Genomic DNA, 11314 nt, shown 5'->3' with positions numbered 1-11314 from the left:
AACGGGTTTAATGAAGTTTTTGTATGTGTTTGAGTAGGTCCCTGTATAGTTTAAGTTCACAACTTAAAACGCCAGGTGACGCAGGAGTCGAGTTATTACTCAAAATCGTATTTGTGATCCGATTTGACTCATATTCGAGATATATATGTACTGGTAACGATAGGGGCAATACTATTGAAAAAAAGATACGCAAGGTGGCGCTGAAGCCCAGTCGATTCGGAGGCACCAGGGATCAAAGTTAAATTACTCCCGTTAAATCAACCATCAGAACCATTGCGGTCCTTGCTTTACGGTGACTAAACAGAATGTGGACCAATGATACTCACCAGTTTGTAAATTGCCACTATCGAGCAGCAAAGACTTCTTCCCGGTATAACGCTTTCGTCAGGATATTTAAGACGGCAATGGGGATATGCCTTCTGTCGACCACAAAACCAAACATGAACGTGAGTTGCTGGCGAAAACGTTGGACCAAATATCTCAATAAAAAAATGAATTTTGGGCGGGACGAAGTTCGCCGGGTCTGCTAGTTCTCTAATAAAAATAACTTCGTGAAGTTTATTTTTGTCTTGAAATTACAGATTACGCTTACTTGAAAATTATAACGTAAATAATTTTTGAAATTGGAAAAGTTAACTACGGCATTAGTTTGTTGTGAAAAGGAAAAAAATTAACTTTCGTTTCTTAAAGAAAAAATTTGTAGTTTTCGATTTTAAGAAAAAGCACTAATTGACCGTGGTAACATAGCACCATCCACCATTGTCAACGGAACAAATTTACAGCAAAAAACCTTTGACTTTTATTAATTTCGGTAACAGTAAGCCGAAACAGCTGAAATAAAATTTAAAACTAAAATTTCATAGTTTTTCTATTTTTGAATGTTAAAAATACCTGTTCGAATGGCAGAAATGGTTTTTTAAAATTCTCCAAGTGTTTTAAGTCACCGATTATTGCGCATAATGAATTACGTTTAAATATATGAAGATGGGTTTGTGATGTTAGTCTTGAGCGGAAATACAAATAACCTAGTTTTATTAGTTGAAAGGTAAATGTTTAGTTATTTAAATAATGTTACTCTTATATAAATAGTTAAAACAATTATATTATGTTTTGTCGTCTCAAGTGATTGAACATAACTTCTCTTCTGTCAAGGGGCCCGTCGTCTATATTCTCCTCAAGTTGTTCAAAATTTACTCACATAAATCATCCATGGAGATGCAAATGTTATGTAAAACACATATGCCGGCTACTATGTTCGTCACAGCTTTTAAATCAATTTGTTCAGTAAACTTAAGCAATCTCCGAAAGCGACCCTTTAATAACCCAAACGCATTCTCGACTACTATGCGCGTAGAAGAATGTAACTTATTAAATTTTCGATGACTTTCCGTTAAATTCCCATAATCTTTATAGGGGGATACAAGCCAGTTGCTTGAAGGGTATGCTGAATCTCCGATAATGAAGGATGAATTCGGAAACATTTCTTCGAAACGCGTTTCTGCCAGTTCATAGATTCGAGATCTTCTTAATACTCGGTAATCATGCATGGATCCCGGTTCACCACAACTTATGCAAATGAACTTTTTATTAGCATCCACTACCGCTTGCAATACAATGCTGTATGTTTTCTTCCGGTCAAAATAGTTATCCTTATGCTCTTTAGGTGCTTTTATAGCTATATGCGTACAATCAATTGCTCCAATAACACCGGGTATACCTTTTTCTTTTTGCTCGAAGCTATTCACAACTTCATGCATATATGCATCTTGTGGCCACTTAATGTATTCGTGGCTGATCGAAATTAAAAACCAAGTGACTCTACGTACTGTTGACCACGCAGCCGATGGCGCTACTCCAAATAAGTTCGCCAACTGCCTAAAAGTAACCGTGTTACTTACGTACCAAATGTACATAAAAACGGCTTTTTTCGAACTTATTCGCAACCTTCCACGACCGGATTCATTAGGTAACCATTCAGATGAAGAATATCTTGCTGAAAGTTAAAGAAAAATATTACTTAATGCAAGATAGATAATCGACTTTCGTCCAGATCTACATGTGGTAACAATATTTTTTCTAATAGGCGGCTTTTAAAGCACTCCAATTGTGAGAATTCCACATCGAAGATTGTCATGGAATGTAGATGTACCCCACAAATCAAACATATGTGGACGTGAAAACCAACCCAAGGACAATTCTTTGTATTACCACTAGCTTCAATAACTGCGACGCTCCAAAAACTGATTAATGTTTATATGGGTTTGGCGTCCGTATAACGCTTACGTGCTACAAAGTATCTTACATTAGTTAAAAAGTGATTCCCTGCCACTAGGTACGAAAAAAAAGGAAGTTTAGTTATTTGCTCGCTGTTTTTGGGTTAGTAGGGGGAGGTGGAGGAGGCGTGGCTCTTGATTTCCAACCCACTAGAAAGAGCACAGTTGAAACGTTCCACAGACCCCTGGGGAATCATTAGAAAATGGTAAATTAACATTTTGACACCCGATATGTATGCTCGATAAACAGTATTTTTGCGCAGCACACCTTGAATTCAATTGTGTGTAAAATTTGTTTGGATCGGGTCACCCATGCGGAAACAATAGCTCGAAATCGTCCGGCAAATAACTAAACCGTTCCCATGAAATATTCCATCCTTTGGTTGGTTGTTACGCTTTGGACCAAAATTGCCGAACTGTTTGTATTACTTACATATTAAATAATCCACAGTTCCTCGCTTCAGCCTCATATGTAGCTTGAAATCCATCTCGCTCATGGAATCGAGAGTGGCTTCAAAATTGCTGCACTTTGGGTGTTCCTCACTCTCGCTTTCTGTGTCCGAACTGGAGCTAGAACTTCAAAAAATGCGCGGATGCGGCGTAAATCGCTTTGATTTTCCGTCAAAATTGTCGCAACCTATAAAAAAAGATTTAGTTTAACTCTCAAATATTTAATTTTATATAATCACCATATTTACCAAGATTTCGATGCAATTGTTCATTTTGTTTTGGTTGTTTTGCTCATTTTCTGACAACTCACACCAGACCTACCAAGACAAGTTTAACAGAGTTGGAGTGTTCTTTTGCTGCTCGTGTAGAAAAGAATACTACAAATATTATTCTATAACTAGAAAAAGTGCCAGCAAATGGGACCAGGCCGGTGAAAACTTCGAAATATTTTCGATAAATATTAGAGAAGGCACCGATTCGTTCGTCATTCGCATGGTAATTCGATCTGAATTACCTACAAATGAGGTAATTCGCTCTCAAAATTTTGTATGGCGAATTACGTAATTCGGAAGGTAATTGGCAAGACGAATGACAAATGGAAGAGCGAATTACGAATGAGAGAGCGAATTACGAACCGTGGAAACGCCGTATAAGGGGCTATTCAAATCTTATGTAAACACCAGTGGGAAGCGGGGGTCTTGGTTTGCTTATTTTCAAAGACAAGGGGCAACATTTCTTCAAATAAGTAAAACATTAATTACACACGCACAAATTTTGCCTGCAATTTCGATCACAATTGAACACTGCACTTTACTCTCGTTTCGAACTTTTGAAAGCGATCTCTAAGCTATTTAGTGGTTTAACACCTCTTGGGGGCACTTGATATTGGAATAAAATTGGCGCAATTCGATCCCTAACTACATTTTTTTGTAAAGAATGCCCGTTTGCTTTAAATTTGTAAAATTACAATTATTTTTTTTATTTTGTTTACATCTGTCATTTGTTACAAATGAAGAAAAGTCCAAGAGTTGTTGTATAGTTTTCATGCATTTTGAGAACAAATAATCAAATATGTGTACATACATATCGTCGTTTAAAGTACGAAACCGCGTATCGTCATTCTGCAAAACCGCGTAACTGACATTTACTGCCAAAAATTGGATTTGCTCACAAAAGCTCTTGGCTCAACTCTTATCTATTCGTCCTGAAATATACTAGCCGGAAATAAGTTTTCTTTATAAAAAAAGAGAACCATTTTGGAATACGGGTGATTTTACTCTTTAGAAAATAATTTATGCAATTACGCGGTTTTTGCATTTTCTTGATACGCGGTTTAGTACTTTAAACGACGATAGGTATAGCGACGTCTACTACAGCTGCCATGTAAAGGAGCGCAAATTCGGTGTTGGATTTGTGGTGAGAGAGACACCGTCGCCGAGTACTGTCGTTCACCCCGGTCGACGAGCGTCTAGCCACAATCCGCGTCAAAGCGAGATTCTTCAACATCTCGCTCATCTGCGCCCATGCCCCGACGGAAGAGAAGGATGAGGCATCCAAGGATCTCTTCTATGAGCGCTTGGAGCGCACATACGAGCGCTGCCCCCGTCATGATATCAAAATCGTGCTTGGCGACTTCAATGCCAGGGTGGGCAAGGAAGGGATCTTTGGAACCACCGTCGGAAAATTCAGCCTCCACGACGAAACGTCCGACAACGGATTGAGGCTGATCGACTTCGCCGGGGCCCGAAACATGGTAGTATGCAGTACTAGGTTCAAGCATAAAAAGATCCATCAAGCTACCTGGCTGTCTCCGGATCGAAAAACGAGAAACCAAATCGATCATGTTGTGATAGACGGAAGGCACGCTTCCAGTGTTTTAGACGTACGCACACTCCGAGGCCCAAACATCGACTCGGACCACTATCTTCTTGCAGCCAAGATACGCACCCGCCTCTGTGCAGCAAAAAATGTGCGCCCAAATATGCAAGGAAAGCTTAACGTCGAAAAGCTGCAATCACAACAGACAGCCAGCGCTTTCGCTCCTCGACTCTCACACCTGCTCTCAGAGAGCACTCTTCAACAAACCGACATATGCGAGCAGTGGAACCACATTTCCCGCTCATTAAGTACCACCGCCGAAGAAGTAGTCGGATTTCAGCGAGCCCGAAAGAACAACTGGTACGATGAGGAGTGTCAGGAAGCTGCAGAAAAAAAAGATGCCGCCTACAGGGCCACGCTGCGATCGGGCGCAACGCGCGCTATGTGGGACCGCTATAGGGATCTGAAGAGGGAAGCGAGACGTATTTGCTGCAATAAGAAGAGAGAGGCCGAAATACGTGAGTGCGAAGAGCTTGAAATGCTGGCCAACAGGAAGAATTACCGAAAATTTTACCAGAGAGTTAGGCGACTTACGGAAGGTTTAAAGACCGGGGCGTACTCCTGTTAGAACAATAATGGCGACCTAGTAACTGATCTCCAGAGCGTACTTAAATTATGGAGGGAAAACTTTTCCGCCCTACTAAATCGAAGCAGCACGGAAAGTTGTGGAGAAGAAGAACCCGAGCCCGCAGTCGATGATGACGGAGTCGACGTTCCACTGCCTGACTATGACGAGGTACGTATAGCAATAACGCGGCTGAAAAACAACAAAGCCGCTGCAGCTGACAGCCTGCCAGATGAGCTATTCAAGTACGGCGGCGAGGAGTTGATAAGGTGCATGAATCAACTCTTGTGCAGATATGGTCAGATGAACGCATGCGCGATGACTGGAATTTAAGTGTTGTCTGCCCAATCCACAAGAAAGGTGACCCCGCCATTCGCGCCAACTACCGTGGGATCAGCCTTCTAAGCAAACGCCACAAAACGAAGTTTCAGACAGGGCGACAACCTTTCATGTGACTTCTTTGTTGGAGAAGATAATAAAAGCTGCAGAAATGAACCGCTCAGGAACAATTTACTACAAGAGCGTGCAATTACTGGCTTATGCCGATGACTTCGACATCATCGGTAACAAAAACCGCGAAGTCTGTTCTGCCTTTTCCAAGTTGGATAGGGAAGCAAAGCGCATGGGTCTGGTGGTAAACGAGGACAAGACGAAGTATCTCCTGTCATCAAACAAACAGTCAGCACATTCGCGCCTTGGCACCCACGTCACTGTTGACAGTTACAATTTCGAGAAAGTAGAGAATTTCGTTTACATGGGAACCAGCATTAACACCGCTAATAGTGTCAGCATTGAAATCCAACGCAGAATCACTCTTGCCAACAAGTGCTACTTTGGACTGAGTAGGTAATTCAGGAGTAAAGTCCTCTCTCGACGTACGAAAACCACGCTCTATAAGTCACTCATCATGCCCGTGCTGGTATATGGCGCAGAAGCATGGACAATGACAACATCCGATGAGGCGGCTCTTGGGGTGTTTGAGAGAAAGATTTTGCGGAAGATTTACGGTCCTTTACGCGTTGGCGACGGCGAGTACCGCAGACGATGGAACGATGAGCTGTATGAGCTTTACAACGACATAGACATAGTGCAGCGAATTAAAATACAGCGGCTCCGCTGGCTTGGCCATGTCGTTCGAATGGACACCGACGCTCCAGCTCTGAAAGTATTCAACTCGGAACCCGCTGGTGGTAGCAGAGGAAGAGGGAGGCCCCCACTGCGATGGAAAGATCAGGAGGAGAAGGACTTGGCTTCACTTGGCGTTTCCAATTGGCGTCAGTTGGCACAGAGGAGAAACGACTGGCGTGCTTTGCTGAACTCGGCCAAAATCGCTTAGGCGGTTACAGCGCCAAAAAAAAAAGAAGAAGAAGAAGAAGAAGGTATAGCATGTACTTACGGCGGCCGCCGTAGCAGAATGATTACATGTGCGTATTTCCACTCCATAGGACCATGGCTAGATCCCTGATCAGATCATAACTCAAAATAGCCGTCGGCCTTTGGAACGCAATAGCAAACCTTCGAGAATATTTCTGCTTTGAAATCTCTTCTTATAAAATAATTTGGCGTTCGGTGTCAGTCTTAAATATATAGGTAACTCCGTTTGTGTCTCAACAACAGAACTCATGCCTCAAGTTTGAGGAGAAGCTCGGCCAAACACTTAGTAAAATATTTTAGCACCAAACATTTATTTGTTTACTTATTCTAAGGGAGATGGCAATCTTCTGGTTTAACATTTTGAGTACAAAAATCTCAACACTGATACAAAAAATAGTATTAGTACTGAATGATAATGACAGAATGCACTCCCATAAACGTACAATCATACATGATTGAGTTTTTTTTTGCATTTACATTCTCTATGTGAATGGGTGTCAACCATTCCATAACACACCACATATTTTGTGCTTATAATTTGTAACCAATATCAAGAGTGGTTGTTAAATTTTTTAAATCAAACAATCACATTTTTGAAACGAAAAAATGAGAATGCACACTCAATTGATTCAATCATTACACAGCTCTGGTCGTACATACATATGTATATTCGAAGACACCAAAGTTTTCAGTCAATGCTGAAAGCCACAACACCAGAAAAGCTTGGTTAGGATTTCAGAACTAAGTGTGGCCGAAGAAAGAAATTTGTAGTTTGCGCGTCGTTTTAGGAACATGGCACCGTCTTATGGTTAGGTTGGGTGGCAGTCCAGAGTAGAACTCACTTAGACTCAGGTTCCTTTGTGACACCGCACTCGGTTTTCTAATTATCCCCTTTCCATTGTAAACCACTTGGTGCTTTGCAAAAATGTGCATAGGCTTCTAGCGTTCACCGCTTTGAGGTCATCGAGATCGTTGAAGAAATGGCTGTGCTCTCCGACAGTTCCATGACGCGCGAGTTCGTCTGCCTGGCAGTTTCCCTGAATGTCACAATGGCCAGGTACCCAAACGATGTGTGAGCTGAATGTCTCAGCCATCTCGTTGAGAGATCGGCGGCATTGAACAACTACTTTTTAAGTCAGCGACATATTTCCCAGTGATTTAAGTGCCGCCTGGCTGTCAGTGAAGATGTAGATATCATGACTAGGAATCGTATCACACTGTACCAGTGATGCAGCCTTTGAGATAGCTATCAGTTCCGCTGGACACTGAAGTCGGAAGCTTAACGATATGCCGAACTGTTCCGAATATACCCCACAACCAACCCCTTTTTCTAGCTTTGATCCGTCCGTGTAGACATGGATTGATCCTCTTTTCCTGACTGTGTCCATTGACCATTCCATTCCAACAGAGAATTTGCAGGCGCATAATTTCCCGCAGAGGAAATGTCATTCAGACACTGAGATCATCCGACTTGGCACCATTGGACTTTTTTATAAGGCCACTTGGTTGAAGGTAATTATGCGAATAAACCTCAAACTTTGGAGCACTTTAAAATCAACGTTTGTCTAGTTATGGCCTATATACATACAATACCATGTCAACAAGTCGCCGAAAATATCTTAAAAATAAAACGCTTGGAGGCAGTCCTGAAAGTTTCGACTCACGCATAGACAAAGGGAAGCCCCCGCTGAGTTCCGTAGATTTTTGAACGAGAGCATATATATTTACATAGAATTCTACTCATGTGGTTGGCGGGCCCACCCAAAACCTTCCGGGAAAGGACAAGGAGATATAGCAATAGCCAATTTCAAGCAGTCTTTTAGAGATCACACCATTTTAGTAGTGACCAAGGAACGCTGGAACAACTTTTCGCCTTGCGAAACTTTCATGATTATCGGATATTGCTATAAAAAGAAACGCTTACGCGCCACTTCTTAATGTGAAATCAGAACCTGTATTGAACTATGTGACATGTAGGACCGAATCGAAAAAGTTACCATATTGAAAAATAAATTACCAAATTACCAAAATTGAGATATAAAGAAAAAAATAACAAATTTTGGTAAAAAATTACCAAAGCGGCAACGCTGGCGACAATGACAAAAGCCAAGTAGAAGTAGCAACGACATCCATTCAGCGAACAATTCATACGAATTCTGCAAATCAAGCGCTAGCGTACCCAGTCAGATTTGGTTGCTTCAAAAATCTTCTCATAGCGTCGCTTCATGGAATGTAGAAATTTAGACTTCCAATATAGTAAAAAAATAGTGTGTTTATTTTTTCGTGCATTTATTTTCTGCCAAACCTTAAAAAAATTATGTAAACTTCATTTATTTCAAGAAAAACTATTTCAAAAACCATTCTTTTAGGAATCATGTTCTAAGGGCCGGTTACTCAATGTCTGGTTAACACTAATCTCCGGTTAAACATAATTATCAACGTTACCGACTCCCTGTTGTATGCATGGAGTTGAAGACGTCGATAACGATGTTTAACCACAGATAAGTGTTAACCAGACATTGAGTAACCAGCCCTTAGTATACCAAAGTGCCAGTTTGAAGTTATAGTAAAAAATCGTGTTGATTTTTGGGAATTTCTTTGCAGGTAGCTTCTTCCAAACAAAAAAATTGTCAAACATACTCCCCATTTTAACTGCAAAACAATTACAAATTTTAATTTCATTTCATTTATTAATTCATTTTTGTACATGTGAGACTAATGTCCCTTAAAGTACATCGACTCATGGTAGACTGTAATATATAAGTACACTAGCAGACCCGGCGAACTTCGTCCCGCCCAAAATTAATTTTTTGTATTGAAACATTTTGGTACAACATTTTCACTAACAGTTCACGTCCATGATTTTCAGTGACGCGTTTATCTTCTAATATTACGGTTTGGTGGTTGTCGGAAGGCATATTTCCATTACCATCTTAAATAACCTAGCAAAATTGTATATGCATACAAAGATACGTAATAGCTTCAGTACCGTTTGAAAGGTGCCACACCCCCCTTATAAAATAGCCGCAATTTTTTCTAAGAATATGGGATTGATTTCTCTTATTTCCATACCATGTTCAAGTACTCTACCATGAACACTTCCAGAGATATGCAGTGTGAAATATTCGGTTTGCATGGGAGGTGCCACGTCCCTTTTTCCAATAGGCCAAACTTTTCTTCATGACTATGTGATTGATTTTATATGTCTTGTACATACCAAGTTCCAGTACTCTACAATGAACACTTGCAGAGATATAAAGTGTGAAAAATTTGGTTTGTATGGGAGGTGCCCCGCCCCCTTTTACGATAACCATAATTTGTCTCCGTGCGTATGCGATTGCTTTCATATATCTCCATACCATGTTCGAATCCTCTTCCATGAACATTTTCCGGGATATGCAGTAAGGAAAATTCGGTTTGTATGGGAGGTGCCCCCTTTTCCAATAACCGCAATTTTTTCTCCATGAGTATGCGATTGTTTTCGTATATCTCCATACCATTTTCGAGTACTCTACCATGAACACTTCCAGAGATTTGCAGTATGAAAAATTCGGTTTGTATGGGATGTGCCACGCCTCCTGCACCTTACGGAATGAAATATACTTTACATCCGATTCTCATACCAACCATATATGCACAAAAAATTTCATAATGATCGGTCAAGCCGTTTAGGAGGAGTTCGACCACTAACACCGTGACACGAGATTTTTATATATTAGATTTTTTTTGTATAGGGATACCCTAATCACCAAGTTGCAGTGCTCTGTCGTGAACTCTGCCAGAGGTATGCAGTTTGAAAACTTAGGTTTGTATGGGAGATGGCAAGGGGCTTTTTTCCAATCGCCCCAATTTTTTCTTCATGACTATGTGATTGATTTCATATACATACCTCCATACCATGTTCGAGTACTCTACCATGAACACTTTCAGAGATATGCAGTATAAAAAATTCGGTTTGTATGGGAAGTGCCACGCCTCCTTTTCCAATAACCACAATTTTTCTCCATGAGTATGCGATTGATTTCATATATCTCCATACCATGTTCGAGTACTCTACCAAGAACACTTTCAGAGATATACAGTATGAAAAATTCGGTTGTATGGGAAGTGCCACTCCCCTTTTTCCAATAACCACAATTTTTTCTCCATGAGTATGCCATTGGTTTGATATATCTGCATACCAAGTTAGAGTATTCTACCATGAACACTTCTAGAGATATGCGGTATGAAAAATTCGGTTTGTATGGGAGGTGCCACGCCCCCTGAACCTAGCGGTATGAAATATACTTTAAAGATCGGTCCAGCCGTTTCGGAGGAGTTCGACCACTAACACCGTGACACGAGATTTTTATATATTAAGATATCTAATTAAAAATCATACAAGGCAGGATTAAACAGTATTAAAAATATGCTGCAGAAACACAACAATAAACAACAGCTGAGCTAAGAAGCAATGGCATGCTATAGCAATATGTTTGAGATGGAATGACATGGCATAGCATGCAATTTTTGAAAATGACATTTTAATAGATACGTTTGGAAGAAGTTAAGAAAATGTTTAAATTTATATTTTGTTACCTACTTCACCGATTTGTAATTTAAAAACTATACCTTTCATGAGCATGAAATGGTATTATAACTTTGGTCCGATATTTGTAAGTACCAGAATAAGAAGAGATAGACGCATGAAAATGTGTACTTATGTATTTACCAGAACATCGAGCTGAGCCGACTTAGGCATATGGTAACGGAACTTCAGTTGGGTGGCCACTGG

General features: G+C 40.5%; 1 protein-coding gene across 1 annotated transcript in view; it reads right to left on the bottom strand.

Moving 5' to 3' along the window:
• Positions 1 to 1174: 1174 nt before the first annotated feature.
• The window catches only part of LOC118745849 (putative nuclease HARBI1), a 56139-nt gene continuing 45999 nt past the window's right edge, over positions 1175 to 11314 (bottom strand). The window contains exon 3 of the mRNA XM_036479516.1: positions 1175 to 1993. Coding sequence (XP_036335409.1) covers positions 1191 to 1993 — 803 coding nt within the window. The 3' untranslated portion in view covers positions 1175 to 1190. The remainder of the gene's footprint in view (positions 1994 to 11314) is intronic.

This window comes from Rhagoletis pomonella, unplaced genomic scaffold (assembly GCF_013731165.1).
Source record: "Rhagoletis pomonella isolate Grant_MI unplaced genomic scaffold, Rhpom_1.0 Rhpom_scaffold_00009, whole genome shotgun sequence".
Lineage (NCBI taxonomy): Eukaryota > Metazoa > Arthropoda > Insecta > Diptera > Tephritidae > Rhagoletis > Rhagoletis pomonella.
The sequence above is the reverse complement of the archived record's forward strand: the minus strand, read 5'-3'. Positions and strand labels throughout refer to the sequence as shown.